The sequence below is a fragment of the Peromyscus leucopus genome, chromosome 9, assembly GCF_004664715.2.
Source record: "Peromyscus leucopus breed LL Stock chromosome 9, UCI_PerLeu_2.1, whole genome shotgun sequence".
NCBI classification, from domain to species: domain Eukaryota; kingdom Metazoa; phylum Chordata; class Mammalia; order Rodentia; family Cricetidae; genus Peromyscus; species Peromyscus leucopus.
Window position 1 is genome coordinate 72,254,527 of NC_051070.1, and position 13,442 is coordinate 72,267,968.

General features: G+C 48.4%; 1 protein-coding gene across 3 annotated transcripts in view; it reads right to left on the minus strand.

The window, feature by feature from the left end:
• The window catches only part of Rpgrip1 (RPGR interacting protein 1), a 59,719-nt gene that overhangs the window by 17,270 nt on the left and 29,007 nt on the right, over positions 1-13,442 (minus strand). The window contains exons 10-18 of one of the 3 annotated variants that reach the window (XM_037208551.1): positions 12,878-13,008; positions 11,526-11,686; positions 10,379-10,522; positions 9,803-9,920; positions 5,279-5,433; positions 3,848-4,190; positions 2,012-2,193; positions 1,428-1,631; positions 971-1,106 (exon numbers count right to left, since the gene is read on the minus strand). In XM_037208551.1, the coding sequence (XP_037064446.1) occupies positions 971-1,106; positions 1,428-1,631; positions 2,012-2,193; positions 3,848-4,190; positions 5,279-5,433; positions 9,803-9,920; positions 10,379-10,522; positions 11,526-11,686; positions 12,878-13,008 (1,574 nt within the window). Of the gene's footprint in view, positions 1-970; positions 1,110-1,427; positions 1,632-2,011; positions 2,194-3,847; positions 4,191-5,278; positions 5,434-9,769; positions 9,921-10,378; positions 10,523-11,525; positions 11,687-12,877; positions 13,193-13,442 lie in introns of those variants that run through there. The other 2 variants (XM_037208553.1, XM_037208552.1) reach the window with 2 other exon arrangements.

The window sequence follows — 13,442 nt, forward strand, 5'->3', positions numbered from 1 at the left end:
AAACCCTGTCTCGGAAAAAAAAAAAAAAAAAAGAGAATTCAAGCCTGAATTGGCCTAGTTTCTCACACTTGTAACCTAAGAAAGAGGAACTGAAACACCAATTTTCCATTAACTGTTTATCACTGTCAGGTGGTTTAAATGAGAAGGGTCCCTCTAGGCTCATAGGTTTGGATGCCTGGTCCCCAGTTGGTGACACCGTTTTGGAAAGATTAGGAGGTGTGGAATTGTTGGAGGAGGTGTGTCACTGGGAACAAGTTGGAGGTTTCAAATGACTCAGGCCATTCCCAGTGTTTCTCTCTGCCTCATGACCGTGCCTCAAGATGTGAGCTCTCAGCTACTTCTCCAACACCATCCCTGCCTGCCTGATGCCATGCTCCCCACCATGATGGTCATGGACTCACCCCAAACAAACTTTTTTTTTTTGTAAGTTGCCTAGGTCAGCCAGGCATAGTGGCACACGCCTTTAATCCCAGCACTTGAGAACAGAGGCAGGAGGATCTCTGCGAGCTCAAGACCAGCCTAATCTACAGAGTGAGTTCCAGGTCAGCCAGGGCTGTTACACAGAGAAACCCTGCCTTGGAAAAAAAAAAGAAACAAACAAACAAAACAAAAAGTTGCCCAGGTCATAGTGTCATATCACAGCAATAGGAAAGTAACTAAGATACACCATAACATAAAAATCAGTAAATAATTTTAGAAAATAAATCAGGAGCTGGGGGGATGGCCCAGTGGTTAGGAACACTCATTCTTCTAGAGGTCCTGAGTTTAGTTCCCAGCACCCACATCAGGAGGCTTCAGAGGATTCCACGCTTCTGGCTTCCACAGGCACCTGTACTCGGGATTCACAAGCACATACCCACCAGCAGACACATGCACTGACACATCATTAAAAGTAATAAAAATAAATATACTATAAAAAGAAAATAATTAAATTATGAAATAGAAAAATTAGATCTTAGAAAGACAATACCATTTACAGGATACGAGGGATCCTCCTGTCTCAGTGCTGACTGGGATAACGGCACTTTCACTTTCTTGACCTGACTTTTAAAGCCGTCATCCTCAGACGTCTTGAGCCCTGAGAACTTCCACTCAGTGTACTGCACCTGCTTCAGAGCAAGGACAGTAGTGTTACGTGAGTGACATAACATCTGACCTTTCTTTCTCAACGCTAGCCTTTTTGAACTTTAAACATTCAGGCCCTTTTAAAGAAATGCTTAGCATAGAGTTAGTGTTCTAAGCCTCGGTTACAGCGTGCACAGCATTGAAGTGCGGGGTTCAATTACACCGATGGGGGCAGCCATTGGGGCTTTAGAAAACGCACGTGGAAGCAGCTTGGAGGCCCTGTGGCCTTCCTGCCTCCCCTTCTCCTCCCCTCCGATGGCCGCAGGTGCTCTGCTCTCCGGAGTCCCTGGGGGCGGGCTTACCTGCAGCGTGTTTCCATTCAAGACGTGACGGCTCAGGTATTCCATTCGGTTCTTGCCTTGGACATTGGTTCTTTTGCTGTGTTTTCTTCTTGAGTAGCATACAATCTCACGTTCTTTTTCCCTCCTTTCTGCTGTTGGAGAGGGTTTTCCCTTCACTTGATAATGGCCATCCTCGGTGGGAATCTCTGTAGATGCCATCTGGTCCTGAGTAGATGAATCAGAGACAGACAGCCTTCAACGACAACAGCCCAGCATCTGGTTTGCCTTCTCCCCTGCCCTTGCCCCTCTACACAGGAAAGCCTGATGACCTGCTCCATCAGGAGCTTCTAGATTATATCTGATTTCTATGAGCTGGTGTTCATAGAAAGAATTTCCTTTACTTCAGCCCTGAGACTATTCTCTCCAATTTGCTTCACAGCATGTGTAGAGAGGTCCACTGTCCAGGGAGTTCTAAGAAGTCAGTTACCAAGAGCCTGGATAGCTCAGTCGGTAGAGCATCAGACTTAGGGTTGGGGATGTAGCTCAGTGGCAGAGCAAAGGCCCTGGGTTTGGTCCTCAGCTCTGAAAAAAAAAAAGTCAGTTACCTGGGGGATGTAAGGGGCCTGTTCTTCTGTGCTTGAGGCCTCAAAGTCGTCTTTGATGTCCTTCTCCTCTGTCTCATCTTCCGGTTCCAGGACCTCTGGGGGCAGGTAGTCAGACTCCCAGTCTAGTTGCACTTTGATAGATCCGTTGGACTTCTCCGAAGAGTCCGTGAGATTAAAATCACCTTAGAGACACAGAGAAACTGGTCACACCTGGTCTCATGAGACAGGCTAGTGATTATTTATGAGCATCGTTTCTATTTCTTCCCACTTAAACATTCATTGCATGTGTTAGTCATTTATTAACATACATTAAAGTTCATAACATACACAAAGTTAACACAAAACAGCAGTGTGGCAAGAGTATCACAGGGGAAGACAGGCATTTCCCAGTTTCAGAAAGAGATGCCCAGAATGTGCATGGAGAGGAATGCAGCTGGCTTGTCATGGTGACCGTGATGGAGTCATCTTCACTGTCGCTGAGTACTTACCACGCTGTGGCTATCTCCAGAAAACTACCACCTGTGCAAGTGGTACCAAGAAAACAAGCAAAGTGGCTTTTTCCTGAATGACAGGCTTCTTTCTGACTTTGCAGCCCTGCTTAGGAGGTGGCTTGCCTCTCCTCTCAGTGACAGGTCCTGTTTTGTAAAGAACTATGATCCTGGCCAGAGAGAGGCCTCACACACTTCCAAGGGCACTCAGAATCTTGTTAAATATGGTGGACACCGTTGATCCTGACTAGACTGCCTAGTGAACGTCCAGAAATCACTGCCTCAACTCTCTCCGGACAGAAGCCAGACTACGGCTCTCCTAGGTGGACCCCACAACCCCGACCGAGTAAGCAAACGAGGAAGGCAGAAGAGAGCTGAGCTCAGGACCACTGAAGGCTGCTGTCACCTGCCAGGGTCACCTCTAATGTTTTAATAGCAATGAGATTACAAGGGAATGCTGAGCTTTGCTTAGATCTAGAGTCGTGTACCGGGAAACAAATCTTTAAACAAAGGTAAGTACTGGGGAGCATGGAACAGTTGTTGTCCTAGTTCAGTTTGTTTGTTTGTTTTCAGGGTTTTTGTTTGTTTGTTTGTTTGTGAGACAAGGTCTTACCACACAGCCCTGAGTGGCCTAGAACACACTACGTAGCTCAGTCTGTGCTCTGCCTCCCAAGTCCTGGGATTCAAGGCAGAAGACACCACATTCACAATGAGGTTTTCAGAGACAGGGGTATGGGATTTGGGCTGAAGCTCCTCGGAAATTTTGACCGTGCAGCTGCTCAGAGCTGAAGCTCATGTTTTCACACAAGCGAGGCAGTAACTCTTTGTTCTGTTGCTCTTGATAATATCCCAGGGTCCTTTCAGAGGTTTAAGAGAGATCGTTCCAGGCCGACATGTCTCAGCAGGAAGAGGTGCTTACCACCCAAGTCTAAGGACTTGAATTCAATCTCCCGAACTCACAGGAAGATGGAAGCAAAGAACGGACTCTGCAAAGTTGTCCTCTGTCCTCCGAGTGCCTATGGTGGCATGTCCCCTCACAGACCCACAGCACGCATGCACATGCATAATAAAAAACGATGTTTTCTAAATGGAAGAGTGACTATTCTAAGCAAGTAAGCAAAGGAAATTGAGTAAGGGGCTGGAGAGGTGGCTCAGAGGTTAAGAGCACTGGCTGCTCTCCCAGAGGTCCCGAGTTCAATTCCCAGCAACCACATAATGGCTCACAACCACCTATAATGAGACACATGCAGGCAGAACACTGTATACATAATAAATAAATCTTTAAAAAAAAAGCTGAGCGAGGACAGGGAGGTGACGCCAGGAAGAGCACCGAAGGGGCAACGCCCACCTTTGATAGATTTGTTTTGTGCAAGAGGCAGCAGGGGCACCAGAGCTCGACCGAGATAGAAGCCGGGCTCTGAGTCTTCATCGTCAAAAACATATACAGACAGGGCCTCCCGCCTCAGATACTGGTCCAGCTCAGAGGTCACGAGCACTGGGAACAGAGCCTGGTCTTTAAAGTGTGGATTGTTGCTGGCTGGGATGATGGCGGTGTCGTGGTCAGGAAAGGTGAAGAAGCGATACATGACATAGGGACTGGGCTGAGTTCCCAGCCATCGACTCCGGAGGCCGCAGCACCTGGTGATTTCAATCCGCAGTTTGTTCCGAGGTGTCCAAGTCTCGGATCTGGACTGGAGAGATGTGGATCTTGGACTCAGGGCAGCCTGAGATGCTGTTATAGGGCAGCCCACAGAGGGGAGAAGCATCATGACCTAGAAACCTATTCTGCCAGGCCATGAGGAAGCCCGATGGCCATCGTCTGCCTGTCCCTGGCTCTGGGGGCTGCAGGGGCAAGCTCATCATCCTCAGGCTTACCCTACTGAATGATAGACAGAGAGAATGAAGCTAGCTTTGATCCCAGTTCCCACATGGTAGGAGAAGAGAAATGACTCCTACATGTTGTCCTATGACCTCTACATACAGACCGTGGCACGTACAAACACAGTAAATAAATACATTTATGCTGTTTATTCATTGTAACTGAATATTAGATTTTCTTTTGAAGAAAGTCAGTAAAACTATAGCAGTGGGAAAGAGCCGAACCAAAGCTTAGAAAGGAAAAAAAAAATGACGCCCCAAATGGGCAGAACTCAACAGGTATTCCCTGTGGGGCAGCGTTGCAAGCTCTAATCGTTGGAGTACTAGGATGAGGCTAGGGTTAGAGTGAAAAGAACAACTGAAGGTTAAGAGCCCCAGATTTCCAACTTTGGCGAAGACTGACGTAGAGGCACCGGAAGCTCACCAAGCTCGTTAAGATGCACACAGCCGGAGGGAACTGCCAGGCCAGACACCTAGTAACACCGTGACAAGTGCGACTCGACTTTGAGAGAAGCCTGGAGTGGGAGCTCTGGGGGTTGGTACTGAATCTGAGTTTCCCTCGTTGGGGAATTGCGACAAACCTGCCCGACTCCAGTACCTGAAAGGCGTAGCCCTCCACAGACGGCCTCATATCAGTGCCAATCACTGATTGAGATAAAAATTACAATTACAAAAAGAGAATGATAGAGAAAAGGTGATGTGTTCACAACAAAGAGAGGCATCGAACCCTGGGCATGAATTCATTTCTGCTCAAGTTTAACCACGGGAGGACTCGGGACTGGCTTTCCTGTAGCGGTTTTCCACATTCTCGAATACTCATAGGGGATGGGAAAGCACGTCCTTTTCGGGGGGGCCCACCGGGCTGATGACATGAGATGCATGAGTACATCTTTTTTCTCACCTCATCATCCTTCAGGGCCTTCCAAGCTCCAAGCACATTGACTGACAGGTAGGCCTGGGCTTTCTTGCACTTACTGCTTGCCTGGAAGCTGGATTTTAGGGGCAAACACAGTCTCATCCAGTACTCTAACACCCCCAAGTCTTCTCCACCAGCTCCTGAATAGCAAAAAGCATGAAAGGCATGGAGAATAGAGTGTGGTAAAAGTCAAGACTAGAACAGAAGCCAGGCTGGTGAAATGCCCGACATCCCAGCACTCCAGAGGCTGAAGCAGGAGGATTGCCATGAGTCCAGGGCTAGGCTGGGGGCAGAGGATGGAAAAGGGAAACTACCAGGAAGCAGCTCCAGGCTATGGCAATTTCCTAAGGACTACAAGAAGCCAAAAGCACTTACCAGTGAGTGTGGCCAGGCCATGGACTTTCTCCACGGTCTCTAGCACCTTGTCAAATGAAATCCATCCGGTTGCAAGGATGTGATGCTCACTTGTCACGGCCTGATGGAGATCAAGCCGGAATGAAGTCCCTTGGAGGTAGTGCAAGAAAAGGGAATCTGTCTGCACCACAAACTGGGAGGTGAAATCATAGAGGGGCTGTGGCCCAGTAGAGAGCGGGGTGCAGTGGGTCTCGAAATCATAGAAGGAGTAAGTGCAGAAAGTCGTAGGCTGCGTGTCTCCAGCCTGCACAAGGGCGGCGGGGGTCAGGAAGGCCTGGTGGATGTGCACTTCCAAAAGATTCTCATTTCGACGCAGCAGAGAAAGGTCCACTTCGTCCTCGCCTCTGTGGGCTGGCCGTGGCTCCAGACACACTGACGGCTGCCGGGTGCCGTAAGCAACGTCCTTGAGCTGCTCTACAAGGGAAAGAACGCTGCCCATGCATTAAAAGGTAGAGAGCTCATCCTCGGGGTATGGGGGGGTAAGCGGGAGGAAAACAAGCCGTGGAAGTCCAAGCTGAGATCATTTCAAGAGACCGTATGCCTCGGGAAGGAAAGGAGCACAGCGACAACCAGAAGCTCTGCATTCTCAAGGCCAAATGACCACTGCCTGCCTCATGGGAAAGGCAAATCGAGGGCCTGAGAAGTGACCACCACACTCGGGAGCTGCCAGCCATCTCACAGATGACACCGACTCACATCAAGGTCCTACGGATGTGTGGGTTACTCTAAAAGAGAAGCGCCGGAAACGTGAACCCGAAAGATTGCTGAGTCGGCCTCGGGGAGAGTAAGAAGTGACGCACAGCGTTTTCCACAGCATCCCTGGCCACCTGGAAAGCCTGCCTAGGTAGAGCCAGCCAGCTCAGTTACAAGAGGGCTCCTTGTTCTCTGGTCAGACGCTGATTTCATTGCAAGAGATCAAGAAATCCACTTTGAATCAAAGGGTGATGAGTTCGAATGTTAAGAAAGGAAACTTACAGGAAAGAGGTTGAAAATGCTGCCCATGGGATGCAAGACGTGGAGACAGACCCGAATCCACACATCGTTCTCAAGGGCAACCAGTCAGAAGTAGGCTACTTCACACTGAGAACATCTGGATCCCTACAGTGTGAATACCTTACTTGAAGAGTTAAATCTAGCCAGGTGGCGGTGGCATTCGCCTTTAATCCCGGCACTTGGAGGCAGAGGCAGGAGGATCTCTGAGTTCAAGGCCAGCCTGGTCTACAGAGTGAGTTCCAGGACAGCTAAGGCTATACAGAGAAACCCTATCTCAGAACAAAAAAAGAAAAGAAAAAGAAAATTAAATCAGTAGAATAAAAATGTTCTGGGCATATCAGAATGTTGATTTATTTATTACTCATTCATTTGTTTATTTATTTGTTTGTTTGTTTGTTGCTCTTTCAGAGTACCTGAGTTCAGGCATCTACGTCAGGTGGCTCACAACTGCAACCTGTAACTCCAGCTCCAGGGCATCCAACATTCTCTTCTAGCCTCTGTGGGCACCTGCACACATGTGCATATATTTCCACACAGACATACAAGCATATATGTAAGTAAAACTTAAAACTGAAGTTTTTAAAAAGTTTTACTATAAGTAAAACTAAAAATAAACAACTTAAAATGTTTAACACAATGGGATGTGGTGGTGCCTGGAGAGACGGACCAGCGGATGAGAACACTGGTTGCTCTTCTGAAGGAAATGAGATTGGTTCCCAGTACCTGCAAGGCAGCTAGCTCCTAACTGTCTGAGACTCCAGTTCTACTGAACTGACACCCTCTTCCTTCCTCAGATCTTTGCAGGCATAAACATGGAGCACAGACACACAGGCAGGCAAAGCACCTATGTAAATAACAAATGTTTAAGGTTTTGCCAGCATATGTGTATATGTACCCCATGTGCCCATGAGGACAGAGGAGGTTGCTGGATCCTCTGGAACTGGAGTTACAGATAGTTGCTGGCATCCATGTGAGTTCTGGGAACTGAAGCCAGGTCCTCTGCAAGAGCAACAAGTGCTCTTAACTGCTGAGTCATCTCTACAGCACCCTCCCCCCTATGTCTTCATGTTTAAAGGTGGGCAGGGGCAAGGCGGTCAGGACGGCACAGGAGGTAAGTGTGCTTGCTGCCGAGCCTAAGGACCTGAGTTTGATTCTGTAGAGCCTGCGTGATGGAAAGAGAGAACCAGTTCCTGCAGGTCATCCTCTAAGCCCCATAAGTGTGCCACGTCACATACACTCACACTCACACACTCAGAGAGAGAGAGAGAGAGAGAGAGAGAGAGAGAGAGAGAGAGAGAGAGAGAGAGAGAGAGAATGAATGAGTAAGTAAATAAATGCCTTTAAAAAGAAAAATAAAATGTGGTTGTGAAAGCCTATACTCTCAGTATTCAGGAAACAGGCAGGAGGATTGCAAGTTTGAGACCGGCCTAGATTACATAGCAAAAGTCTCAGGATCAGTGGCGCACACCTTTAATCCCAGCATTCACACAGGAGGCGGGTGGATCTCTGTGAGTTTGAGGCCAACCTGGTCTACAGAGAGAATTCTGGGACAGCCAGGGCTACACACAGAAACCCTGTCTTGAAAAAAATCAAAAAGAGAAGAAAGAAAGAAAGAAAATAATACAAAAAGATGTAATACAGAAATTGACTAAATTAGCCAGGCGATGGTGGTGGTGCATGCCTTTAATCCTAGCACTCAGGAGGCAGAGCCAGGCGGATCTCTGTGAGTTTGAGGACAGCCTGGTCTATAGATCAAGTTCCAGGGCAGGTTCCAAAGCTACATAAACCTTGTCTCAAAAAGCCAAAAGATAGATAGACAAACAAATAAATAAGTAAATAAATGATATAACTAAATATAATATATTTAAACTGACATTACACAACACAAAGCTAATAGCCTTAACATACAAGGGAAGTACAAATTGGCCGGACTGTGGTGGCTCACGCCTTTAATTCCAGCACTCGGGAGGCAGGTGAATCTTTGTGAGTTCAGGATCAGTCTGGTCTACAGAGTGAGTTCCAGGATAGCCAGAGCTATACAGAGAAAACCTGTCTCAAAAAAGAAAAAGAGAGAGAGGGAGGGAGGGAGGGAGGAAGAGAAAGAGAAAGAGAGAGAAAGGAAGGAAGGAAGGAAGGAAGGAAGGAAGGAAGGAAGGAAGGAAGGAAGGAAGGAAGAAAGGAAGGAAGGAAGGAAGAAATTAAATAACTACGTGGTATACATGGAAAAACTATTCTGCCTTGGCAGGAGTCAAGTAAGTGAAAGTGGACAGCCTTCAGACCGAGGTAAGGGTATTTACCATGAGATAGACCTTGAGTCTGAGCCAGGACTCAATCCAAGGGAGGACCGCCTTTTTATTTGGCAGCAGCCTCACCAAACTCACCCTGGTGTGGTAAGCCCCACCCACCTCCCCGTACTGGAGTGCTATGCTCAGGAGAGAACCTGCTTGTGACTGACTCTCTTACCCGGAGAATCCACTCCATAGTGGCTCCTCGTTTGCTGATGGCAGCGACTTCTATTCTGCTTTAAATATCAGACCGTGGTGAGTTGGGTGTGGGTTAAGTCATCTCTCCCCACACTGAGCTATTACAAAGCCTGCTTCTGGACACTCAGGGACAAGACCAGTCCCTGTTCCAAAGTGACTATACTAAGTAGGAAGAACCTGAATAGGAAACGCATTGGGTGACACCTCTCTGCCTCTGCTAACATCCTTAAATCGCAACAGAGATTTTTAGAGAGAAAGAAAGAGAGGAAATGAGTGACAGAGATCTGTCACCTGGCGAGAACTGTCTTAGAGGCTGACAGAACTGGGTTGAAGAAATGGCAGAGAGGGAAGGAGAGAGTCACCAGCCTTAGGGTCACCCTTACTGACACTCCCCCAACCCGCCCGGAAGCAGGTGGAAATTCTCCAGAAAAACCAGAGACTCACACTGACCAGATGAAGAAAAAGAAGTCACAAGCCATGTATCAAAACCACGGAGACAAGAAGAAGAAAGCAGGAGAGAGAGTCAGGCGGGTCACTGTTAGTCATGTGACATCACCCAAGACGAAAACAAAGTGCTAAGACTTGCCAGATGTTGGAAGGCCGTGGCTTCTTAAAATACCTTCCAGCTGCTTTATGCGGCTGTTCTTGAGGTCTAGGAGGTGATTCAGCATCTCCAGTTTCTCTTGGTGGTCCCTGCTTTCGTTATCAGCCTTTGTCATCATCGCCTCCAGCTCGTCCTGCAACAAAATGAAAGCTGAACTCTTCCTCTCAGTGGCCCAGAACCAAAGAGCCCTAGCTTTAAAACTGGACCTTGCTGGGTGGGGAGGAGACCGCCACCTCCTCAGCAGGGTGGGTTTGACCCCAGGAAGAAAGCTAAGGTTTCCCGGAGAACCTTCACGTCCAGTTACACTTGTGGCACCCGAAGGGGATTATTTCCCTAGGACTTTGGGGAGAAAGGAACCCAGAACCTCAGCACTTGCCATTTCATGAGCTGCCCCTTAGCTGACCTCTAAGGCCAGGGCGCCTGGGCATGCGTGAGCGAGCCCTCAGGTTCTTCCACGGGCAGCACACGGCTAACTAACCACCAGCTCTAGAAACCTAGGCCTGGCTTGTTTCCCGGTGTGTGTGTGTGGGGGGGGGGTGGCCCCCACATGCCCAGCCTCCTGCTCCTTTCCTAAGCCACCTTTCCTTGCACCTGATAACACACGTTGATTTTGCGCTGCAGAAGGAGCATGTCCCTGGTCTTTTCTAGTTCCAGCGTGGTCTCTGCATGCGACACTTGCAACTGGCTTAGCATCTGGGACAGGCTGTTCTGGTCCTGAGCGTCTGGGTCACTGGACTACAGAGCGAAAACAAGAATAAATATGACGGGTTCGGGGGCGTCCGGCTCTCTAAAGCAGCTGTTGAGAGCTCTAAAAGGCCGGCAGCAAATTTCCTCCAGAACGTACAAGGGCTCTCTCCTCCCCACCCGGGGCCTCAGTCAGTGTGTTAGTGAGCGAGGCGGTTTGGAGGCTGGTGAGCCGGCTCCGGGGATAAAGCACTTGAGTTCAATCCCTGCGAACCACATGAAAGCGGAAGAGGAGAAGCAGCCTCACAAAGCTGTCCCCCGACCTCCACGCATGCGCCGTGGCACACGTGCTCACACAAACTCGCCCTGCGCATACACGAAGCCATAATGAAGGAAACCAACATGGCGGCTTGCTCTTCGGCAGATCATTTCAAGTTCGAGTCTAAAGAGTCTAGGGCCAGGCGACACGGCTCAGTGGCTTCTGCAGAGGACCCGGGTTCAACTCCCAGAACCCACGTGGCAGCTCACAACTGTCTGAAACTCCAGTTCCAGGGATTCAGTGTCCTCTTCTGACCTCCGTAGGCACCCGCACACGTGTGGTACACATGCATACATGCAAGCAAAGTACTCATATGCATAAAGTAGAAATGAATCTTTAAAGACTAAACAAAAGGACTGGATAGATGCTCAGTGATTAAGAGCACTCATTGGTCCTGCAGTGGGCCAGGGTTTGGTTCCCAATACCTACCTGGTAGTTCACAACCATCCATAACACTCCAGTTCTAGGGAATCTAACGCCTTCTTCCGACCACCCTGGGGCCCGGTACACACATGGTGCCAAGACACACACGCAAACACAATACTCACTAAATAAAATAAATAAATCTTGTTTGAAATGCTAATGAACCATAACGGAGCATCTACCTCCTCTGAGCTGTAAGGCATAGGGGTAGTGGGTGGGGCTCACAAAACTCTACCTCCTGTCAGCCTCCTCAGAGTCCTGTCCCTTCGGTTTTTCCCTGCCCGAAACCTTCCCACAGAGTCACTTGTTTACCTCTCTCTCATCTACGTGTTGGAACAGAGTGGGCAGAGCCGCCAGTCCAGACAGCTCTTCTGGAGACGGAGACCGGGGCATTGTGCCTGTTGCCTCTTCTTCCTGTTCATCCTGGTAATAGATGTTGGTGATTTCAAGCTTCAGATCTTCACCCTGAGCTGCTGACAACAGGAATCCAGAGGCTTGAAATCAGTTACTGGCAACCATGGAGTTGAATCTAGTGTGACATGGTGAAATCATGTTTTGCTCCAAGGCTTCATGTCAGACAGAAAAGCAATTCCCTCTTGCTGACACAAAAGGACCTCTAGCCTACCGACTCTGTTACCTGAGGTGACACTTGTACCTCTAAGGTAAAATCAAGAAGGCAGACGAAGACCCAAGGAATTGTGGGATGGAGAGGGGAACGAGAACAACAGGACAGTCACTCAACTGCCTGGGAGAGTCCAATTGTACTTTTGGGAAGGGCTAGGGAGTTGTGGGGGGCAGAGGTAATGCACATGATGAAGACCAGGGTCTTATGCTTTCAAAAGCGTTCTACCAACTGAGCTGCATCCCCCCACTAAACATTACTTTTTTGATAGCACAGTCCAAGCCAGTCTCTCACCAACTTCATCCCACTGTGACTTCTGGCCATTTGCTCTCTGTGTCCCCCATCTCTCTACCCTAACGTCGTGTGTGAGGCCCTCCGTTAAATCCCCAGCACCAAGCCAATCGGGAAAAGAGACAGGAACTAAAATGGTAGTAGAAACTCAGAAATCTACCAATAGTAATTCCATCCTCAATTTTAGACATCAAAACAAAATAAAAAACAATGAGTGATTTTTTTCCACTCATCTCAGAAATGACCAAATTCAAAACAAACAAACAAGCAAAAAACAGAGAAATGCTCTCTCTCTCTCTCTCTCTCTCTCTCTCTCTCTCTCTCTCTCTCTCTCTTTCCTTTTGGTATTTTGAGACAGGGTCTCACTATGTAGCCCTGGCTGTCCAGGAACTCACAGAGATCCGCCTGCTTCTGCTTCTTGAGGATTAAAGGCGTGTGTCATCATACTGGGTGAGAAATTTGTTCTTAGCACGATCAATAAAGGAAAGGTTTAAAAACAATAAAGTTAGAAATTGAGATCATTCCAAATGGGAAGAGATGTGTGGAGAAAGGCATACATATGATGTGTGTAGTTATCATGTCTTCCTGGCTAAATAAGACCTCATTGCCCATGTTTTAATTCTAGTTACTGATGACCCACAAAATACAGGGTCATGTGGGGACAGGAGACGTAAAGGCCCAAGTTCCCATCTCCCAAGCCAGACGCAGAGGGGGCACTGCCCTTGAGAAAGCTTTTTCAGGCCTGACCCACCTTTCACGTTGGTTGCCTGGAGGAAGATTTTTGTTCCCTCCAGCCCAGCGCCCAGCGAACAGGCTTGCTGTGGGAGCGGTTCCCTGGCGAGCTCACTGCTCCAGTGAGGCGGCTGGCTGCTATCCAGCATGCTGAAAAGTGGAGGCACGGTGTCAGGTGACCCCTCGAAGGGGTACGCCAAGGCATCTTTGTTACACAGTTTCAGCATCTCTGGGACCTGGTTGATCATTCCTTTCTCCACATGGTTTTTCTGCCCCGGCCTTATTTGTAACTGTCATTTGCCAACTGCTTTGGAACTTTTGGGTGGCATTGAGGAGTTGCTCAGTGTCTCTTCTACTTAAGTCTCCAGGGTTCCACTATGCTAGCCCCCCAATCATTCAGCTCTCAAGGAACTTCTCCAACACGATGGCTTTCTTTAGGCACCCCGTGTGTTATGAAGGCAAGCTGAGGCTTCCTGGGTTAGAACTGAGAAACAGGAGCTTTCTTTTCTCACCTCGTCCCCTTGTCTGCCTTTGCCACTGGCTGCTTTAGAGAGCATGTGCCTTTAAATTAGACTGCCTTTTTA